At 42.7% G+C, this 23,649-nt stretch overlaps 3 protein-coding genes across 3 annotated transcripts in view; all 3 read right to left on the bottom strand.

Moving 5' to 3' along the window:
* The window catches only part of LOC145391250 (HMG box-containing protein 4), a 186,101-nt gene that overhangs the window by 40,398 nt on the left and 122,054 nt on the right, over positions 1-23,649 (bottom strand). The gene's annotated exons all lie outside the window — the stretch shown is intronic.
* LOC145391207 (facilitated trehalose transporter Tret1-2 homolog) lies at positions 830-4,303 on the bottom strand. Its single transcript, XM_080265882.1, has 3 exons — positions 4,280-4,303; positions 3,459-3,600; positions 830-2,433 (listed from the first exon to the last, which is right to left on the bottom strand). The coding sequence occupies exons 1-3, from the start codon at positions 4,301-4,303 to the stop codon at positions 830-832; spliced, it is 1,770 nt and encodes a 589-aa protein (XP_080122008.1).
* LOC145391165 (very long chain fatty acid elongase 7-like) lies at positions 9,768-19,003 on the bottom strand. The gene is made up of 9 exons (XM_080265844.1): positions 18,952-19,003; positions 15,961-16,095; positions 14,708-15,006; positions 14,409-14,489; positions 13,202-13,258; positions 12,611-12,716; positions 11,670-11,842; positions 10,468-10,584; positions 9,768-10,052 (listed from the first exon to the last, which is right to left on the bottom strand). Exons 2-9 carry the CDS (start codon positions 16,028-16,030, stop codon positions 9,831-9,833), a joined length of 1,125 nt encoding a protein of 374 aa, XP_080121970.1. The 5' UTR covers positions 16,031-16,095; positions 18,952-19,003; the 3' UTR covers positions 9,768-9,830.

The raw sequence follows: 23,649 nt of genomic DNA, 5'->3' as shown, positions 1-23,649 counted from the left end.
TTTAGTCTTCCTCATTATTAACCCATAAGATCATCAGTAACTGCAGTTTCAAATAATTTCCCCCATAACTAACTCATAAGATGATCAGTAACTGCAGCCCCGTAACGGTTGAGAATTGGACGCATGTTGATATGGATTTATAAAACTCAAAATTAGCCTTAAAATAATCATTAACATTGAAAAAAACCTTGCGGGACAGCCTGCATGCTTCTGTATTAAAATTAAAAAGCTATTGTGCTCGTACGAATGATACGTAAAAAACAAATACAGTACTGCAGCTTTGCATCCTCTCCTTGATTATATCATGAAACTCAGTGACACAAAAATACTACGGCTCTATGCCCATCTCGCTGTACTTCTTCGTGACTAGCACCGTATTCTAGTGTTTCTATATCGTTACAGTTCAACAGACGAGATGGAAAATTTTGGCCAAGTTAGAGTGAAAGAAGCATAACAAACTAAGTCACTGACCACAGCAGATTATAAGGATAATAACAGCTGCAGTCCAAGGTTTATCTGAATGCGAACCCAGTGGACTGCAGGCTGAAACCGTCTCTCTCCCTCCTGCACCATCTTCCTTTCAGGGGATAGAGAGGGAGTGGAGGGAAGTTTATCTGAAATGGACAATTCCTCCGTCCATTTACATCGGTGCAACAACATGAAGGCACCCCTCTCCAACATCAACGCAATGTGGAAAACTGAGGTTGAATTGAGACAGAAGAGTTTAGGAACTGTACTTTAAATAGCATAGGAGGCTTCGTAACACCTCTTCCTTAACGACTGCTTCTCCACAGTTCATCTCAGTTTGCTCTTGCGTTTTGTTATCAGTTCACAGGTGTGTAGTTTCATCACTGAAGGCAGGATTGTCATATACGTGAGTGTCTTTCTTTCTGGTGTGGTTTGGTGTGGTGCCGTGTAGTGTGTCTAGCTGTGTGGTGGTGTGGTGGGGTGGGGTGATTTGTGGTGTTTCTGAGTGTGGGGTAATGTGGTGTGGCGTGGTGTTTTGTGGTGTTTCTGAGCGTGGGGCGGTGGTGTGCGGTGTGGAGCTATTTGGTGTGTCTACGGATGTGGTGGTGTGTTGTGATACGTCGAGGTCTGTGGTACTATGTGGTTTGTCGAGGTGTGTGGTGATGTCTTGTGGTATGCTGTTCTCTGCACCGGTATTGTCTGGTATATTGTGTTCTTTGATGTTATCTTCTGATGTGCGGTGATTTTCCGTGATGTGGTATGGGGTGGCGGACTGTTCACTGGAGTGGCGGGATTGAGGCAGGTTCGGGTAGAGCCCCTTAGACTCTGGAAGCAACAGTCCGTTCAGAAAAGCGGCAACGATGCAACATCCCCCAAAGACGTAGAAATTCATACCATGTCCTGCGGCATTGGATACTTCCGGGTACATCCAGCAGGCGACATAGGCTGTCAAATGCAAAAAGAAAGTCAGAAATTGGATGCCGACAGGTCGTAGGGACACTGGCAGTAGCTCCTTGCGTATGGTAAAGAAAACGGCCTCACTCATGTGCACCATGAAAGAGAACAAGTTTATGGATGTGAATGGTAACCAGTTGAGGCCCAGAAATTTTCCCTGGAGTACAGTGAGGCTTGAGAGTCCATAAACGATGGCTGTCAAAGCTGCCATAATCAGCGATGCGGTTATCAACGGCTTCCGACCCATACGCTCCATGAGACACAGGTACACCAAGGTTCCCAGCACCCCCAAGACGGCTACCAAGACAGCGCATAGGAACGAGTCCAGGGTTGTCTCTATTTTTTGTAATGTTGGGACTAGATAGGCCGTTGTGCTGTATCCTCCGCCGAACGATAGTAGGAGCATCACCAGCATCAGGAGACAGAGCGTTTGTGTGTGTGGAGGTGTCGCAAGGCACTTGATCTGCTCCCAAACATTCAGTCGAAGGTCACGATCCACTTCCGCCATGATAACTCTCAGCTCGAGCTCCGGGTAGAGATGGCCCCCTTGGAAGAATATAAGCGCTCTCTGTGCATCGACAATTTGACCCCTCGTAATCAGCCACCTGGGTGAATGCGGGAGGAGGAGGATGCCTATAATCGGGAGCACCGTGATGCCGAAACAAGCCAGCGCCAGATTTTCCCATGTTATCCCCGAGCTGGAGATGAGGATGGGGATAATGATGCCAGTGTGTGTCGCTAGGTACATTATACCAGCATGCCTTCCTCGCCCGTCATCCTGAGCAACGTCCAGCATGTAGCTCATGGCGCAGGGCATCATGAATGTCGACATGACCCCAAGAATGAAAGATGCCCAGAGGAGTATCCAGGCTTGAGGGAAGAAGTACATTATAAGCCAGGCCGCTGAGGCGACTGGAATACTCCCAGTGAGGACAGATCTCTGCCCGAACCTTTGTATTATCGGCTGCCTGAAGAACGCTCCAGTTGCTGCTCCAAGGTGTACCAGGCTTCCTGTAGGGCAAAACATTTCAGTAAATAACAGAAAAAGTGTCTGTTAAAGTTCCACTGCTACCTACGTAGATAGCACTTCATTTAGTTTGCAGTAGCTATTCAGGTCGTCATTGTAAGGCTAAATTCTATTTGTGTGTGTGTGTGTGTGTGTGTGTGTGTGTGTTTTATGGAGCTATAAATACTGATGAAATTATGGGCAGGTCTCCCTCATAATTAGTCCACAAAGTCATTGGTAATTTGTAGCTCTGTAACAGTTGACAATTTATATAGCCCTTTTCACGTAAACTTTCCTCATCTCTTATGCCCCTTCCTTCCGGGGAGCTGATTTCCATTCCGTGTACAATTTTTGAACTTTTTTTTCTTATCTAGGAAAGTCTAGATGAGGCTCGTATTATTAGTATCAGGTCAGGTTAGCTTGTTAGTCAGTTACGTTAATCTGTCAGGTTAGATTAAGATAATTTAGGTTAGAGTAAAAAAAAAGGAAAAGAAATATAAGGTTGGTCATCTTGGGGAGTTAAAACGTAGTGCAACAATGTACACAGAACAGAAATCTTCTACCGAGATAGGGAGGGGCCGCTGGGGGAGGAGGACGGGTAGTTGGGAGGAGGAGGAGGTGGCAGGGAGTGACGAAGTGGGAGGGAAGCAGGAGGGTTTAATGTACGGAGTGTGTTGCCTGGCCCAGACCTTCTAGGTGGTATACACAAAAATACATGGCGGACAAATACCAAGGAACGGTACGTATTGTGCAGTCTGTACGATGTCACCGTGATGTATAGTGATGTCAGCATGAGTACAGATAGAAGGACAGACAAATATAAAGCTAAACAGATAGACAGACACACAGATAGATAGATGGATGGACAGATAGGTAGATACTAAAGAATGGTACATGTTGCGAAGTCAGTATATGTCCGTTTCAGCATGGGGGTAGACAGATAAATAGATAGATAGAAAGATAGACAGACACAAAGACAAACAGGCAGACAGGCAAGCAGACAGAAAAACAGACAGACAAGAACACTCACCATAAAACGGCACATGTTGTGGGGCCAGTATGACGTCACCGTTGATGTCCATTGATGTCAGCACAGGTAGGGTCGCCCCGGAGAACCCAAAGGCCAGACCAGCAGCCAGGCGGACGTGTGCCATCACCAGCGATGCCAACGCCTGTCACGAAGAGGAAGACGGACCACAAGACAACTTAGATCTTTGACCTTTGTTTGGCCTAATTTTCGTCCCTTTGAGGAGAGGAGGACAGTAGTAGTAGTAGTAGTAGTAGTAGTAGTAGTAGTAGTAGTAGTGGTAGCAGTAGCAATAGCAGTAGTAGTAGTAGTAGTAGTAGTAGTAGTAGTAGTAGTAGTAGTAGTAGCAGCAGCAGCAGTAGTAGTAGTAGCAGTTGCCTATCTTTCTATTGTCCACCTTCCTCCTTTCCGGGAATAGGGTGGGAGATGTTTGTGGGTTTATCGTGTCTGAACTTTATGCCCGGCTGGACATGACTTTCCCTCCCCCTGCTCAAGGACTTTCACCCAGGGGCATGCAGGTATACAGCCAACCATCCCCTCCTGCCACAACACACTGATTCAGCTCATGCACACTTATCTCATGCACCATACTGTCACTCACACTTCATGCACCATACTATCACACTTACCTCATGCACCATACTATCACACTTACTTTATGCACCATACTATCACTCTTACCTTATTCACCATACCATCACACTTATTCACCTCATGTACCACACTATTACAACACACTCACTTCATGCACACTTACTTACCCCATCCCTCTCACTACACAACACACATACGTCTTACCTCAAGCACCATACTGTCACACTTACGTCATGCACCACACTGTCACACATCATGTACCAAACTGTCACACTTACATCATGCATCACATTGTCACACTTACATCATGCATCACACTGTCACACATCATGCACCACACTGTCACACTTACTCACATCATGCACCACACTATCAAACTTAAATTATGCACCTCACGGTCACACTTACATCATGCACCACATTGCCACACTTACATCATGTACCATTCCATCACATTTACTCACATCATGCATCATTGTCACACTTGCTCATATCATGCATCATTGCCACACTCACATCATGCATCACGCTATCACACTGAAATCATGCACCACACTGTCACACTTAAATCATGCATCACGCCATCACACTTAAATCATGCACCACACTGTCACACTCACATCATGCATCACGCTATCACACTGAAATCATGCACCACACTGTCACACTCACATCATGCACCACGCTACCACACTTAAATCATGCATCACACTATCACACTTAAATCATGCATCACACTATCACACTTAAATCATGCATCACACTGTCACACTTAAATCATGCACCACACTGTCACACTTAAATCATGCACCACACTGTCACACTTAAATCATGCACCACACTGTCACACTCACATCAAGCATCTCAATCTCACACCACAGACAAATCCTCACTATAATCTCAGTGACTCCTTGAGATCTTTGGGAACGGCCGGCTAAGGGGGTAACACTCCTGCAGTCCTTGATGCTTTGGCCTAGATGAGACTGAGTTACAAGAGCAGGAGCCTTTACTGAGGGGGGACAGGATGGGGAATGCACGGAAGGCGGCGATAGTAGTAGTAGTAGTATATAGTAGTGGTAGTGGTGGTGGTGGTGGTGGTAGTGGTATAGTAGTAACAGTAGTGGTAACAGTAGTAGTGGTGGCGGTGGTGGCAGTAGTAGTTGAAGTGGTAGTAGTATTTGCAACCCCAGGCAAGTCTAAATGTGAACCAAGTGGGCTGCAGGCTGAAGCTGCCCTCCTCCTGCAGTCCACCATCCTCCTTTTGGGGATAAGGAGGTTGTTGAAGGACGCTTTTATAACCAGGCAGTGGAGTAGCCTGGTCATATCGGCGCCACCACGAGAAGGCATCCATCTCCAGCTCGCACATTCAAGTAAATCAAACACAGTAGACCACACTCGGGGAAACATACCTGTGTGGCGAAGGTGAACTTCGACGTGATGAAAATGCTTAGTCGCGATTGTCTCCTAGAAAAACTAGGCCTCATCGGGTACCTCTCGGCCTCATTGTCCTCGCATCCACGACCATCGCCATCACCATCATCATCACCGCCTTTCAGAGTCCCAGGTTTTGCCTCAATCGCAATCTCCGTCTGGAAGGTCACTCGCAGTTTTTGAGAGTCCCTACGGTCGCTTACTTCGGTGGGGGGCAGTTCTGTTTCAAGTTTCGCTTCGGCATTTTCAGGCTCAGTTTTGATTATTTCAGTGCTTTCATTTTCTTGTTCAGGCTCTGTTTCGGCTCCCACAAGCTTGTCCTTTTCAGGGTTCCCGCGCTCCCTTGGGCCCGAGTTTATTTCAATGCCTTTTGGATTGGCGCTGGTGCAGTCGGTGTTTGTGAGTTGGTTTTGGGAAGTTTCGGTGATTTTGAGCTCAGTTTCGTTAGTTTCAGGGCCTTCAGTTTGGAATCCCATCTCCTTGCTTGTGTTAGTGGGTTCAGGTGGAGGTGACAGTGTTTCAGGGTTCATTTCGGTGCTCTGGGGTTCAGTATTGATGGCTTTGGTGCTGACACATTCATCTCCAGTCTCCATTTTCCTGTGTTCAACATCTCTCTTTGTTCCGATAATTTCGTTTTCACTTTCTGCTTGCGCTTCATTGCTCTCAGGTTCAGAATTGAGTTTCATTTTCATGCTTGGCGATTCCTGTACCGCTTTCGTTCTATCACCTTCTGCTTTTAGCCTTTGTTTCAGCCTTTCTTTGCTTTTGGTTTCAGCGTTTATTCGTAACTAGATAGATAGACAGGTAGATAGATAGGTAAACATAGATAGATGACACCTATCCTTCTTCTTTGATCACTAGAGAGAGACTGCTTATGTGCTGAACAAGATGGTCGGGGTAAGATCGTGATCGTGCATTGAATTCGGTTTTAAACTGAATTCAGGTTGGGAAATTGTAGGAGGGATGAAAGGAGAAGTGGTAGTAGTAGTAGTAGTAGTAGTAGTAATAGTTGTTGTTGTTGTTGTAGTTGCTGTTGTTGTAGGCTATAACAAAATAATATTATTACCATTACCCTTATTGTTGGCTTTGTTGGTTTTATTATTAAACTAAGCAGATCACTTCCCTACCCACTCCACCACCACCACCACCTCCCCTTTCAGCCTCAGAATGATTTATATTAGATTATTTATTTTTTTATATATTTATTTTTGAGGTGAGTTCGAATCCTTCCGTGGCAACCATTTAAGTACCTTCAGACTGAGGAGAATTTAAGTATATTCCCACTATTCTGTCTACCTATCTATAACTCGACGCCCTAATACCACAAAGGGTGGCCACAGACAAAACGCCTCCAAGTCGCTCTGTCATCCATCATTTGCCTGCCCTCCCCCCACCTCACTCCCCCTTCCATCAAATACCTCTCAACTCCATCCCTCCACCTCAACCTCGGTCTCCCCCTCTCTCTCCCTTCCTCCTCTTCACCTACATACACCCACTTAGTCAGTCTTTCATTCATCCCACTATTGCCAGATGATTTTATTCGGTTCGGGAGAGACTTTGCGAGCTGGAGGGGTTAGATACAGCCTTCATTAACACCTACACTTCTAGAGATGTGTTTTATGTTTAATTATATAGTTTGGTGATAGATACCGTGAATCTACCTATTTATCTATCTCTATTTGTCTATGTCTGTCTGTCTATCTATCTATCTATCTATCCATGCATCCATCAACGTATATCTATCTGACGCTATTTATCCATCCACCCATCCTTCAGTGTGTATGCATCTGACTCTCTATCTACTTATCCATCCATCCATACATCCTTGTCTATCTATCTGTCTGTCTAACTATCATCTAATCTTTTTCTTACTTCATCATGAGCGTATGAGCCCAGTGTAAGGCTACTCACTTCTGGCATTTAAGGCGAGAGTGACCAGCCTCACCTGTCCCTGAGTAGCTTTATGTTATCAATAAACTCCAACCACCTCTCGACTGTAAACTTTGACTGGGCCATATCCGGTTGAAGCATCTTAACCTACAAGACCACCAGACGTCGTTTGGTGATATGATTGCTACCCAGCCTAGTAAATGACTTCCTGGGTTACTAGAAATAACTTGGCTTGTCACTCTGTGCAGAGACACCTTAAGGTAGCGCTACACTGAGTGAGCGGATGGTGTTCGACCCCACCTAACAAACTAATGAGTCAAAAACTCGGGTATACGTCGTTTATTTTTATTGTGTAGGATTATGACAGAAAATATACAGACAAAAATACAGTATGCTCTATAGATATGGCAAATTCAGGAGGAGAATCTGGAGAAATCCTGAGTAAGAAAATCTATCAAAATGGGTCCAATTCTCAACCGCAACGGAGCTAAAATTAATGAGGTCACTGTTGTTTCTCGGTAAATTTTGAATGAGAAAGTCTATATCCGTTTCTAAAGCGCTACAAAGCTGGAGTTACTGAGAGTCTTAGAGAAAATCACTAACCTTACTGAGAGTATTTGGCATTCAGAAAACGAGACAATGTCAGTTACTTAAACCACTCAATTAAGGCAAACTAAAAACTAATCAAGACACCTTATCGTGGAGGCACCGATATAACTGGATGGTATCACGACCCCCTTACAAAATCGTCCCTCACCTTCCTTCCTATTTCCTCGGTAGAAGGATGGTGAGCTGCGGAAAAATGGCACCTCCAGTCTTCAATCCACTGAGTTCACGTTCACATCACCAGGAACAAGGCAAAACTGATGAACTTTCCCCACATATATGGTTCACCTAATCATTTCGTACGTTGTTGGAATAATATTTTTTCTTCTGTTTCTTTTTCTTGCTATTTTTTTTTTTTTTTTAATTCAGCATGGACATTGTTGATTTCCTTGATCTCATTTAGAGGACTTGAATCTTCTTGCCTTTTCTAGACTTATCTCATTACCTGGGTTTTCTGGAAGTTCTTGAAGCGTTTTGCTGTTTTCGAATCTCTTCGTTTATTCTCGAACCATTTTGCTTTTCTCTAATTTTCAAATATTTTCGCTGTTTTTTCAGAATTACTCATTTTTTCTACCCTCCATTTTTCTGCGTTCTTGATCTATACACAACGCAGTTACAAACAATTCCCTGTTGTAACGCAGGTTTTGATTTACAGGAAGGACAAGGAGGCTGTAGATTCTTCCTCATCGTCCTGTTCTACCTTCATGAATAAATCTTAAGTTACGACAAGGAATTTAAATGCTATAACTGTTTTCTGCAGGAAGATCAAGGAAAGAAGTGCAGTATCATTCCTTGTCTGGTTCATCATGTCAAAACATATCTAAGTTATGACAAGGAATTGATTTCTTTCCAAGCAGTTTACTGGTATTTTCCTTATTACACCTTAACATTATCTTCCGTGAACATCATTGGCATTATATAATATTCAAGAACCCCTTCAAACCAATGACGTGTTTTGGATTTTATTTTTTAAACCTCAAACGATTTTACTTTTCGATATGGAATAGCGAGGTGGTGGTGAGGGATCCTTCACGCAGGGACAGCGGTGGCATTGCCTGGTTATACAAACGTCCCTCAGTCACTTCTCTATCCACCCAGATGTGGAAGGCGAAAACAGAAGGGTAGCTTCATGCTGTAGTTCACCGGGTTCATGTTTCAGGTGGACCTGGAGCTGCTGCTGCTGCTGCTGCTGCCACCACCACCACCACCACTACTACTACTACTAGGCGAACCTGAGGCTGCTGCTGCTGCTACTACTACTACCACTACAAGGCGACACTGGGGCGACTACTACTACTATTACTACTGTACTAAATCTACACTTGATTTACCCCTTCACTCCCCGAGATTGCTCAAGGCTGGAGAGAATCGTGTGGATGTGGCAAAAACAATGGATCAAAACAAATGCTCAAACTGAAGCCTACAGGCTGGCATTTCACTGGCCTGAGCTTCAACATTTACTACTAATTATGTATAGTACACGACTATATAAGTATATAAGAAAGATGATTTAGGTGTAGGCAATTTATATGGCTAGAATCTCATGTTCAGATTTATATTCACATGAAAATTGCTGGCGAGCAATGAATATGTATCAGAGCAAACTGAATACAGTTAAATCAGTTTACACAATAACCAGAATACCTTCTTAACAGTATGGGAAGCCTAATAGAGTTAACTAAAATTCCATTCACAGTTACCAGTACACCATCAGAAAGATCTGCTAAAAAAAAAAAAAAAAAAAAAAAAGCTTGTGCCCCGATAGACACATTTTCCTAGTCTGAAGGGGACTGCCGCCCCCACACCCTCCGCCTCGTACGCTTACGATGGTTACTGTTATATAATTTCCAGATCTTAATAATGTATGTTCCTCAGTTTCCTTTCTCCCGTTTCACCCAGCAAAAGAGGAATATCTCCGTTTGACTGCTTCCTCCGTCTGGCTTCGGAATTCGTGGATGTTTCAGATTTGGATGGGGAGTGATTGCAGCTGCCATTTGCAAATTCGTTCTTGAATCCGCTGGCGAATCCGTTCTTGATGCCGTTCGTTGTGTCTTTAGTTTTGTGGTCAGACTTTACCTAAAGAACAAATAAAATGGAAAAGCGTTAGTATAATGTATGTTTATCTATTGCCAGACGCCTTAATCCAGTAAGGGGTAGCAACAAACAAATCCTACCCGGTGGGGGGGCAACAAATCACTATACGGTGTATGTGCTGTACTGTACCTGTAGGACAGCCCCACAGAAACAGTTGCTTATCTGTGGTCGACGGGTTTGCTCAGCCTGACAGACCGGGGTTATGCAAAAACAACAATAACAGCATTACAGAAAAAAAAAAATGTAATATCTTCTTAGCATAAAGGGTAAATCTGGGCAAATTAAAAATTATTCTTGAAGTTCCCAGACAGAAAAATGGACTGCCTCATTTTCTTATCGTCATGGGTAATTTGGGGCGATATTCAATGTTCTGGACGGTCTCAGTCCATGATCTTACCCTTCGTCGATACGCCTTGATGTAGAAGTCAGCGAAGAGGAGCAGGAACATGACAGCAACGAGTCCTACCCAGTTCATCAACACTGGTGGTACCCTCTTGCACTCCACCACTAGGGGCTGGAGAGAGAGAGAGAGAGAGAGAGAGAGAGAGAGAGAGAGAGAGAGAGAGAGAGAGAGAGAGAGAGAGAGAAATGCATTTGTTAGTATGGTATGAGTAGTCGAAGATACATTAAAATATTAAACATATCTATCTGCCTATCTATCTATATACATCTACTTGTCTATCTAGTTCATTAATACTGACACACACACACACACACACACACACACACACAATCTTCACTAGAACTTTAATGCTCGTCCTTCCTTCGTCTCCCCCGTCAATCCTTCCTTCTTCTCTCCCTTTGTTTCTCCTTCCCCCCTTCCTTCCTCACTCCTTCTATCCTTCCTCTCTCCTTTAGTGTTTTCTTTCCTCCCGCCATTCCTTCATTCTCCCTTGCATCTTTCTCTCTACCTTCCTCCCTTCCTCCTTTCTTTCCTATAACCTGTCCCCCTTCCCTTTCTTCCTTGCATACTTCCTTCCTGAATGCCTTCTGTCCTTCCATTCCTCTTTTCTTCTTTTCTTCCTTCTTTCCTCCTTTCATGACGTCTTTTCTTCCTTCTCCCTTGCATCTTTCCAGTCTACCTTCCTCTTCCCTCCCTCCCTTCCTTCCTTCCTTCCTCCCTTCATTCATTCATCATCCGTTCTTCACATTTTCTCCACGTTCAAACCGCTTTACACCAATCATGCACATCATCTATTATTCTTTTACTTTCACTTGCCCAAGATTTTCGTCTTTTTGCAACTCATTTCCTGTAGATCATTGACAGAGTACCGGTATGACAATGCTGCGTCTGTACATCCTTTCAATACCACTTCCTCGTGACTAGCATCATATTGTGGTGTTAATCTATTGCTCCAGCGTAGCATTCAAGATGGAGGGACGGCAATTTTACCCCAAGCTCATTCTGACTTGGCAAAGATTGTCATCTGTCCATCTTAAATGCTGAGATTGATTTTAGAATATGATGCTTGTCACGAAGAAGTGCTTTCAGGAGGATGTATAGTCTTGTCCTTTCATAATTTTGCCATTGGGTAACGGGAAATAAGCTACAAAAAGACAAAAAATGTTAAGGTGAGCGAACCAGAGATTGTCACCTACCTGGAATGCATGAAAGAAGACGAGGGTAAACTGCAGCATTTGTAACTTGGTGAGGTACTTCTTCCACCACAAGTATGGACGCACAGCCGGGCCCATGGACGCCAGGAGATAGTACAGATACATAACCACGTGTACGAAGGTGTTGAGGAACCCGAAGAATGTGTTTTGCCCTCCTGGAGACATAAAAACAGGGAATATCAGTTTTTTACGTTTTTGTCTTTTGTGTGTGTTCGATTCTGGGTATAGGTTTTACAGGCTGTTCCCTGAGGCCCAGGAGTCCTACGTACTAAACACATCATACGATCGTACTGCAGGTATGAGGACTGCTGGGCCTCAGGGAGAGGGTTCAAGTCTGTTCCCAGAGTCAGACACACATAAAAAGTAACTGGCAAAATGTGTGGTACGGTTTGATTTTTAGACAGAGCCCCTGCCCCTCAAACTGTCTGTGCACGTCACTGTCAGACCACAGTGAAAGTAAGGGAAAAATGAATACCATGGAGCCACATACGATACCCAACAGATCATAAGCGTACGGGCAGCTGTTTCACCTGGGGGGTGGGGGGACAGGAGGGTGCTCGAACTTGCCTAGATCTTCAAATAATTTATGCTGAAGTAATTCATGTGTTTAAAAACTCATGCTGAGATTTGTGTGTACATGAAAGCTGAGAGTGAGTAAATGAGGATGTATCAAAATAAACCAGAAGTAATTAAATCAGTTTACCTCAAAACATTAAGGAGAATAGTATCCCAGAAGATTCAAACAGGTTTACCCATAATTCCTTTCAGAGCAAAGAGTAAGCTGTGAGACGGATCTGCCCTCCCCCTCCAAAAAGGAAAGAAAATGCTCTGAAAAAGACACAGTTCCTTCCTAGTCTCTAACGCCTATGCAACAGACTATCCTTTGTACTGCTTACGAGTGAAGCCAAGTGCCTAGTACATACCTGGGTGATACTTCACACCATACCATGTACTAACAGGCATAAGCCCATGATGTACCATGTGTAGTAGAGATATGTGCTCGTACTTCTTGTTGGCCACGAAAAATATCTGAAAAAAAAAAAAAAAAAAAAAAAAAAAAAGGTACGGATGACGTTGTAGGTGAAGTGGAAGCTTCCTAGCATCTATTTCTTAGTGGTTTATTTTACGTATTTCACTTTTATATTTCCTTATGTTTCTTTAAGTGTCTTTTGATAAACGTATAAATGTTAATAGTTTAACATACACGAGGATATATATGTACACACACATAGACAGATAGATAAATAGATAGATAGACAGATAGACAGATAAATAAATAGATAGATAGACAGACAGACAAGCAGAAAGACACATACATACATACATACTTACATACATACATACATACATTGAGAGAGAGAGAGAGAGAGAGAGAGAGAGAGAGAGAGAGAGAGAGAGAGAGAGCGTTTATATGTGTGCATGTATGTATATATATGTGTGTGTGTGTGTGTGTGTGTGTGTGTGTGTGTGTGTGTGTGTGTGTGTGTGTGTGTAGAGAGAAATTTTATACTCACAGTGTCAGCAAAGTCGACGTATTTCGAGAAGTGATACCAGTAAGCACAGTGCATCATCTGGAAAAGGAATATGATATTAGTTTTACATTCTATATAACTTTTAGTAACTGTCTCTGTTGGTGGGTCTATCTGTCTCTCTGCATGTCTGTCTATCTGTCTAGTTATTTTTCTGTCTGTCTACCTATTTATATGTCTATCTGCCTAATTATCTGTCGACCTGCCTAGCTATTTATCTGTCTAATATTTGTCTATCTATCTAGTTATCTATTTACTTACCTTCCTACCTACCCACCCACCTATCCATCCATCTATCTATCTACCTATCTATCAACCTCTCTCATTAGGCCCTTGCCAATTCCTATTAATTCCCTCATAATCCAGAATTAATAAACACTAAAATATTTACCGTCTCCACACCATCTTCAATATCACTATTTTCCGCCCACGCCATCAGTTTTCCTCACTCATTTATTTTTACTATCTTTTAATTGAGTTACGAAAACAATATACTCGTACCATTTATTATCACGTTTAAAAGCCAGCCACTTGAATTCCCCCTGATAGTGTCTCGTGTCTTGCTTGGATGGGTCAGTCTGCTGGTGTGGGTGTGGGTGTGAGACTGGGAATGTAAAATCAAATGATCCAGGACAAACGATGGAAAAGCAATCTGGATCGCTCTGAATTTGTAATACTAAAGTTATTATTCTTACTGTATTATTATTATTATTAGTAGTAGTAGTAGCAGTAGTAGTAGTAGTAGTAGTAGTAGTAGTTATAGTTTGTCCTGCGTTTATTATAATATACTTCAATTACACAATTCATTGCATATAAACACTTGGGAGCAACTAAACTCACTAAACCACAAGGCGTCATTCGGTTATACAGTTAGCACCCAGTAAAGTAAATTTCCTGGGTTACAGATAGCCATTTGGTTTGCCACACAGTGTAGAGTTACCTTAAGGCAGCACTACATCGAGTGAGTGGAGCGTGGGCGCCAATCAGAATACCCATACCTTAAAAAGAATTTGTTAGTTTACTTCACTATGTCTTTAAGTATATTATCAAAATTACTACTACAAATTATCCCCATTACTTCAGATATAACTCATTAATACGAAAGCAGAAAAATCACACACACACACACACACACACACAAATCTAACCCAAACGCCAATAACACAGCCATCAGAAAATAGTCAACACTTACCCTAATAGCCTGTGGAGCTTGAGAATAGTCACAGGGTTGGCACACGAACGAATAGTCACCGAACCATCCACCCATCCCTGCCTGTGGGGAGGGAAAATAGAAGTAAATAGTAGGGGGTTGCCAATAGTAATAGTCGTAGGTGTTATTACTGTTATTGCCACTGATATTACTCTTCCCCCCTGTCTAACTCTGTCTATGTGTGTCTGTTGGCCTGTCTGTCTGTCTTATCCCTCTCTATCTATATATCATCCTATCTATCTGTCTATCTATTTTTCATCTATTGATCTATCTACACTCACCTCGTAAAATATCCAAGCAGAGAAGACCACCTGGAAAGCATTATACGCCACCATAAGCTTCCGGACCCCAGCAAGCTCCCTTTTTCTCTTCGCCATATAGAGCGGCCCCCACCAGGTCACCAGGTAAATATAGATCAGGGTGAAGACTAACACGGGGTAAGGTGAGGCCATGATGATCCAGCTGTTTTGTCTGGGGTCTGGGGGTAATTGGGTTGCCACAGTCATTTGGCCATAACAAAGGCTTAGGATGGTTATAAGGCCGGCTTTGATTCCGATTCTTCGCAGCTCTTTCAGTGTCTCTGTGAATATAAAAATAAAATCAGCATAAAGAAATCAATACAGTATAATTAACGTAATCAATATAATCAATCAAAAGAAATCAATGTAAAGAAATTAGTAAGTAAACTGTGTCCAGATAAAAGTCAGATATACACGTAATGTGTGAGAATCGATTCCATTCCTCAGTGGATGATTGCGGAAACAATATTACTTTTTTATGCGAAAGAAAAAGAAGCTGAAGGTTAAAGGTAAAAAAACAAACTTCTTTCGGGAAAAACTAAACAAAAAAGAGAGCAAAACCAAGATCTGCCCATTACAATGTGCCTGGAAACATAACATTTAAAAAAAACTGGATATCACAGGCAGAGGATAAGAGACTGAAAAAACAAAAACAAAAAATAAAAGCTTCCAGACATTACCAGTTCCATACATGAAGGATTTAACTATCGATAGTAAGGAAGTGAGAGAGCATTGCTACATGAGTACTGCGTGCCCGATGTAAATGGAGAGAATTGCAAGCAGACACTACTGAAGAGCAATGGAAGGACAAGGATGCAACACTGAGGCAAGGAAACAGAGAGTAAGGGAGTCGGTAAGAGGAGAAGAGTTGATGAGAGAATGTCGTGGCTCCAGCCTTTTTAGAAGAGTTGTATGTGTGGTGATCTCCCCTGCAGAAGAATGCGTAACTTCACACAGGGGTGAATAAGACTCTATACGGTGAGGAGATGAACAAGGGTAATGAAAATATCGAGTACGTAAGCGTCGAGCATATTGCTTTTAAAAGAAAATAATAATAAAATCAGGGGCAGTAGCAGCAGCAATTGTAGTAGTAGTAGTAGTAGTAGTGGTAGTAGAAGTAGCAGTAGTAGTAATAGTAGTAGTAGTATTAGCAATAATAATAATATAATAATAATAATAATAATGATGATGATGATGATGTTACTAATAAGAACAGTAACAGACAGACCACTTACCTGTCTCGTTATCTTTAAGGTGTGGTGAGGAGTGGGGCAAAGGAGTAATGGAATTTTCTGAAGGCGCCATGTCTCGAATCCACCGCCCCGTATTACCACTCACAATCTCCTATGACCAGTTCTCAGCCCAATAAGCTGGTATGGAATATATTACTGGAGTTATCCTGGACATGAAAGAGTTGACTGTCTGGAGGGGAGGGAGGAGGAACAGAAGAAAAGGTGAAGGTAAAAAGATAGGCTCCTCTGTGTGTGTGTGTGTGTGTGTGTGTGTGTGTGTGTGTGTGTGTGTGTGTGTGTGTGTGTGTGTGTGTGTGTGTGTACGTAATTATCCAACATTTAGTTTTATCTAAAGAGCAGATACTACCACTACGCACACACAGTATACACCAGCATACACGGCAGAAACTTACATGAGAGAGAGAGAGAGAGAGAGAGAGAGAGAGAGAGAGAGAGAGAGAGAGAGAGAGAGAGAGAGAGAGAGAGAGTCAACACACTTCCAGGTGCTAACTTCAGTGTTAAATATGACCAGAGAAAGAGGAACTGTTAAACAGAGAAACCTATCTATCTATCTGTTTGTCTGTCTATCTATCTGTCTATCTGTATGTCTGTCTGTCCATCTATCTGTCTGTCTACATATCAATCTATAGCCAATCTCTCTCTCTCTCTCTCTCTCTCTCTCTCTCTCTCTCTCTCTCATGTAAGTTTCTGCCGTGTATGCTGGTGTATACTGTGTGTGCGTAGTGGTAGTATCTGCTCTTTAGATAAAACTAAATGTTGGATAACTACGTACACACACACACACACACACACACACACACACACACACACACACACACACACACACACACACACACACTAATGACAGCAAATTCGTGAAAGTGTTTTTCTTTCTTGTCACCTTCCTTAAAACATTCCTTAGGCAAAACAAACATATTTAAACTCCTTTGATGGAGAGAGAGAGAGAGAGAGAGAGAGAGAGAGAGAGAGTCGTACCCAATCAAGCTGCCCTCATACGTATACTTCTCCCCATCCCTCCACTTCATCCTCAGTCTTGCTCTCCCCCACTTCACCTACCTTCACACTCTCCTAATTAGTCTTTCATATCCCCATCAGTTTCACCTTCGTGCGTTGCTAAACACGTTCGTTCATTAAAGAGAAAGTGTTTTTGGAAGGAAATAGCATTCTCTCTCTCTCTCTCTCTCTCTCTCTCTCTCTCTCTCTCTCTCTCTCTCTCTCTCTCTCTCTCTCTCTCTCAGAGAAAGATATAAACTACATAAAGAGATTCAGTGCATATATATTAATCTATCTCTCTATGTAAAGAGAGAGAGAGAGAGAGAGAGAGAGAGAGAGAGAGAGAGAGAGAGAGAGAGAGAGAGAGAGAACAAAAACTCCACCAGCCCTCTTTTTCTCCCTCCAGTTTTTGCTTTCTCTCATTCTGTCTTGATGTCGCGTCCTTCATTCCACTTTTTCCTCTCTCTCTCTCTCTCTGTTATAACATATCAATATCTTTCTATCTATCTATCTGTCTGTCTGTCTGTGTCTATCTGTCTATTAATCTATTTATTTATCTGTATATCTTTCAATATATCTAATTATCTCAATCTATTTATCTATCAAACGACCTATCTACTTATCTCTTTTTCATTCCAACTCCCCCCCTCCCTCCCTCTCTCTCTCTCTCTCTCTTACAACACAGGTCCAGCTTCTTTCCTCCGTGTGGGTAATGTGTCTGTTTTTATGTGCGTGTGTGCGTATGTGCGTAGGTGTGTGAGTGTATTTCAGGTACCGATAAATAATCTGGCTTGCCCTTTCTCCTCTCTCTTTCTTTCCCTCTCTCTCTCTCTCTCTCTCTCTCTCTCTCCCTTTCTGTATGTGTGTGTGTGTGTGTGTGTGTGTGTGTGTGTGTGTGTGTGTGTGTTTGTTACGTAGCTACCTAACCTGCCTCACTTTTCTTAAATACATACATGCATAGAGGCACACGCATTCGTACATGCATACATATATACGTACATGAATTAATTTACATAAACTGGAACACGAGCAAACGCACACAAATCTGACCAATCATTTGGGACACACACACACACACACACACACACACACACACACACACACACACACACACACACAGAAGGCCTACATTCATTCAAAGTCACTGAAGCACATACATCCAGCATACCTCTCTCTCTCTCTCTCTCTCTCTCTCTATGTGCATTCCTTCACGTAAATATTAAACCAACTCTGTAATTTCACATATCTATCTACTCACCTATCTATTAATCGATATAGTTGTTATGTCTGTCTGTCTGTCTGTCTGTCTGTCTGTCTCTCTCTCTCTCTCTCTCTCTCTCTCTCTCTATCCAATTGTCTTTCGGTCGGACGGTCTATCATTCAGTCTGTATACCTATCTATCTACCTACCTATCTTTTTATCTATCTATCAATATTTATCTATCTGCCTGACTATCAATTTCAGGTTTCATCCCTTATTCCTTCATCATAATACTCTGTCCTTTTGCGTGATGTGGGGACGGTTTCAAAGGTATTGATGTCTCTTCCCCAAGTTCATTCATTTCCTACGCCCACCGTCACACCCATACCCACACCAGCAGACTGAACCATGCCTGAACCACATAACCACCGTGAGCTGAGTTTCTAGTGGTGCGCTGTTTACTGGCAAACCTGTATGCGAGTCCAAATCTCAACCGTTTTGGAGCTGCAGTGATTGCTGATGATTTTATGGGTTAATTATAAACGGGACGCACACACCCACCCACACACACACACACATGCACTCACAACCTACCTTCCGCACACACACACACACACACACACACACTCTAAGACACGCTCTTGAGAAATAAAAATAGGCACACAAGTGCTAAACATCAGATAAAACTAAGGAACTAATAAATCTTACATACACGCACACGTCGCAACCCATCTTACGCACACGCACATATACACACATACCTTACGAACAAACATCTACCTTCCAAATACGCTCACGGAGGTAAACAAAAAATCACAAACACCGAAATCCAGCTCAGAGAAATCTCGACGTACACCCACCACGACGTCCAGAGGTGCACTGACGGAAAAGCCAAAGGAAAGGTATATTTATGCTGGACCTTCTTGGTACCATGACGTGTTTTTCATGTTCATTTTTCACTTTCCATTTTACACATTTTTCTTTTTATTTCATTACACCAGCGCTCGTGATAGGGAGATCGGCGTATTGTTTTGTTCGGTGTGTGTGTGTGTGTGTGTGTGTGTGTGTGTTTGAACAAAATAGCCAAGCAATTTGATCCGATCTGGACGAACTTACAAGTGGAAGGACTGAGTCTTCCCAGGAGCTGACCTGTTGATTTTGAGAGCAATAGGTCAAAGGTCAGGGTCATATGGCAAGGTTGATTTAAGCAGAACTGATCCCATTTAAACAAAGCTTGGTGAAAAGGTTGAGGGTAAGGCAAGAACGAAGAATATCTATTTTGAAAGCAATAGGGCAAAGGTCAGTCATAGGCAAGGCTAAAATTCTACTCGTATGTTTGTGATTGACAAATTAAGTAACTTGGCCTATCGTAACCTAACCTGACAAATCCTAACCTAACCTAACCTATCCTAACCTAACCTAACCTATCCTAACCTGACCTGATCTAACCTAACTTATCCTAATCTAGCCTAACTAATCGATGAACCCAACTGGCTCTAACCTGGTATAAAGAAAACAAATTAACTAAACCTAGACTTTCCTGGATAACAAAAATAAGAATGGAAATCAGCTGCCAGACCCAGACAATCTTGATAGGAAAAAGAGATTGGCTGATGGATGGACGAATGGATGAAAGGATAGTTGGATGGATGGGTGGATGGATGGATGGATGGATGCATGCATGGACGGGTGGATGGGTGGGTGGATGGACGGGTGGACGGGTGGATGGGTGGGTGGATGGATGGGTGGATGGATGGATGGATGGATGGATGGATGGATAGATAGATGGATGGATGGATGGATGGATGGATGGATGGACGGGTGGATGGATGGGTGGATGGATGGATGGATGGATGAATGGATGGGTGGATAGGTGGATGGATGGGTGGATGGGTGGGCGGTTGGATGGATAGGTGGATGGATGGACGGATGAATGGATGGGTGGATGGATGGGTGGATGGATAGATGGATGGATTACATAGTGGGTCTGTCGGTGAAAGAATTGTACTTACCAATTAAATAAATGAGAAACAGGCAGGAAATATATAAAAATAGACAAGGCACACACACACACACACACACACACACACACACACACACACACACACACACACACACACACACACACACACACACACACAGAGGCCAAAAATAAATATCCACTTAAGAATACGATTGGTCACTAAGATAAACTGACCTCCAGGTGGCTGAACCTATTCCCAAGGGCTCTCTCTCTCTCTCTCTCTCTCTCTCTCTCTCTCTCTCACACACACACACACACACACACACACACACACACACACACACACACACACACACACAGAGAGAGAGAGAGAGAGAGAGAGAGAGAGAGAGAGAGAGAGAGAGAGAGAGAGAGAGAGAGAGAGAGAGAGAGAGAGACGTTAATGGAACGATAGGGGTTCGTAGCTGGATAGACGGTTAGATAATGGAAAAAGCAAGGAAGGAGGAAATGAAAGGAAGGACATAAGGAAAGAAGAAATGATTGAATGAAGGAAGGAAAGAAAGAAGGAAGGCAAAAAGAAAGAAAGAAAGAATTTATAGAATTAAGGACGGAAGGAAGGAAGGAAGGAGAGGGAAGGGAAAGGGTGTGAGAAAGGGTGAGGGTATAGGGATCAGTTAATCACCTTCCGTCCGTCCCTTCCTCCCTTTCCTTACATCTCTTTCTCTCTCTTTCTTCCTTTCTCTATTCCTTCCCTTTCTCCTCCTACTCTCTTCTTTCTCTCCTTCCTTACCCCCCTCCCTTCCATCTCTTTCTAATATTCCTTTCCTTCCTCTTTTCCTTTTACACTCCTCCATTCCTTTCTTATTCCTTTTCTTTCTTTCCCTCCCTTTCTTCTCTTACGCCCTCCATTCCTCCATCCTTCCTTCTTCCCTTCCCTCCTTCCTGCCATCCATCCTTCCTTCTTTCCCTTCTTCCTTCCATTCATCCTCCCTTCTTTCTTTCTTTTCTTCCTTCATTCCTTCATTCTTTCCCTCCTTCCTTCCATCCTTCTTCACCTCTCTACCACACACACACCCGCTTGCCAACTGGTGGACGGGAGTTCGCGCCTCGCTCAGGTTGCGAAAAGTTTCACTGACGAAGTGGGTGGTTACTGTCCCCCTTGAGCAAGGGGATGGGTGTGTGCGTGTGTGAAGGTCACAGCTTTGCCCTTAGATCGGACTATATGAGCTTTCAGCTCCCTTCCGGGAGGGTAAAAGCTGACAATCACGACCATCAAGTGATCCTGACCGACCCGGTGAATTACACACACTTTGTAATTTCGGCTCTGAAACATTATGGATTGGGTGTGGAGAGAGAGAGAGAGAGAGAGAGAGAGAGAGAGAGAGAGAGAGAGAGAGAGAGAGAGAGAGCAATATTGAAAGTCGGACCAGAAAAGGTGTAGCAAAAAACCTACAGGTGAAGTCCAGGAAGAAAAAGAGGAGAGAGAGAGAGAGAGAAAAAAAAGCGTGGTCGTTTTCTTCCCCCCCCCTCTCTCTCAGGTTTATATATTCCTATAATTTGTACCTTAAACCTGATTTTTTTACTATGCTCTACTCTCACGTTCTCAGGTTCCCACGACTCAGCTGAGTAAAATCGTTGGGCATTTATTGAAACAGAATAAATTAGTTGAAATATGAATAATGGTATCAGTAATAGCTCTTAGGCTCCTATGACAAAGATCCGTAACCCCTTCTAGCTCAGTTGGTGGCAAAGTGTAGTCAGATTGAAGGGTTGAGTTGACTCGTAACCAAGGAGACTGAAGGCTCATCAAATTTCGTGCAATCATCACTGATTATTCAATTCGTGAGAGTGGCTCAGTTCTCTCATATGAAAAAAACAATAGTAGTAATCCTTAACTCCTTCCTAGCGGTGATTTATTTTCTTATATCTTAATTTTTAAAGTTTATTCTTGCTGCTTCCAGACGCTGTAATATCGAGAGAGAGAGAGAGAGAGAGAGAGAGAGAGAGAGAGAGAGAGAGAGAGAGAGAGAGAGAGTGTATTCTAAATTGTCCAAGACTATGTATACTGTACATGTTGCAAACATAAAAAGGCAGAGAGAGAGAGAGAGAGAGAGAGAGAGAGAGAGAGAGAGAGAGAGAGAATTTCATGCATGCGTGACCTGTAACCTCAAAGTACGAAAAAAGCGTGATAAGCAGCGTTATTGTCGCTTTTTACGACGAAAATACAACAATCTTCGCTAAATTATACTTGATTGCTCTATTTTGCGGTTTGACAGACAGATAGACAGATAGACAAACAGGTAGGTAGGTGGGTACGGGTAGGTATTGTTGTTGTTCTTGCTTAACCCGTCTATCTAGCTGAGCAGACCTGTTGACCACAGTTAAGCAACTGCTTCTATGATCCCGTCCTACAGGTACAGTACAGTACATACACCGTGTAGTGATCCGGCGTTCCCTTGTGGTAGACAGCGCTTCGATCACAAGGGTCGAACTAGGGCCCTTCCAACGGCGAGGTGCAGGGAAATATGGGAGGGGGGGGGGTGCTCCTGGGTGGACGCCGCACCTGCTAAGCCTGACCAAGTCAAGCTACACACTGCAACCACGTGTAGGCCCCTCGTCAGCGACAGATAGATAGGTGAATAGATAAACAGAGATTGGCAGAGACATGCCAGAGACAAACATATATATAGATAGACAGACAGATAGATAGACAGAAAAACAGATGGACACTTAACATTCCCTTGCTTTTTTCAGTCCTTTGATATATCAACATAATAACTAAGAGATAATGCGATGTAATATGTAGAATAACTCTCCAACGAAGAGGAACTACGGTTTCCAAAGCTACCTAAAATAGGACTTAAAGAAAACCCACTTACGAAAACGAGAGACGTGGAGAGAGTGAGCGAGTGGCAAGTGTGATGCGAAGGATGGATTGGCAGCCACTGAAATGAGAGAGATCACAGAATTTGTACTTGGGAAAAAATGTGAGAGAAGGGTGGGAGAGGGAGGAGGAGGGATGGAGAAAAGGGGGAGAGAGGGAGGAAGAAGGAAGGAGCGAGAGAATGGTTATGAAACTGATCATTACACACACACACACACACACACACACACACACACAAACACATTATTATTATTATTATTATTATAACGGTGATGAGATTATGATGATATTCTCTCTCTCTCTCTCTCTCTCTCTCTCTCTCTCTCTCTCTCCTTTTTTAATTTATCTTAACATATATATATATATATATATATATATATATATATATATATATATATATATAAATATATATATATATATATATATATATAATTCTAGGCCAAGTTAAAATGAAAACTTCAGCATCAAGCACTTCAACATACGAAGAAGGGGAAAAAAACAAATATTCGTTCTTTTTCACAAAATATTTACTTCCCAGTATAAAAAAAAAAAAGAAAAATGATTCGTCGTTTATATATATTCATATTTGTATCGTTTTTTGGACAGTTTATTTTTTATTTACTGTTTTTTC

The sequence above is a fragment of the Coenobita brevimanus genome, chromosome 17 (genome assembly GCF_032717465.1).
Source record: "Coenobita brevimanus isolate Jiangsu-jjx chromosome 17, ASM3271746v2, whole genome shotgun sequence".
Classification (NCBI taxonomy): Eukaryota; Metazoa; Arthropoda; class Malacostraca; order Decapoda; family Coenobitidae; genus Coenobita; species Coenobita brevimanus.
Note: the sequence above shows the minus strand (reverse complement) of the source record. Positions and strands in the feature narration are given on the sequence as shown.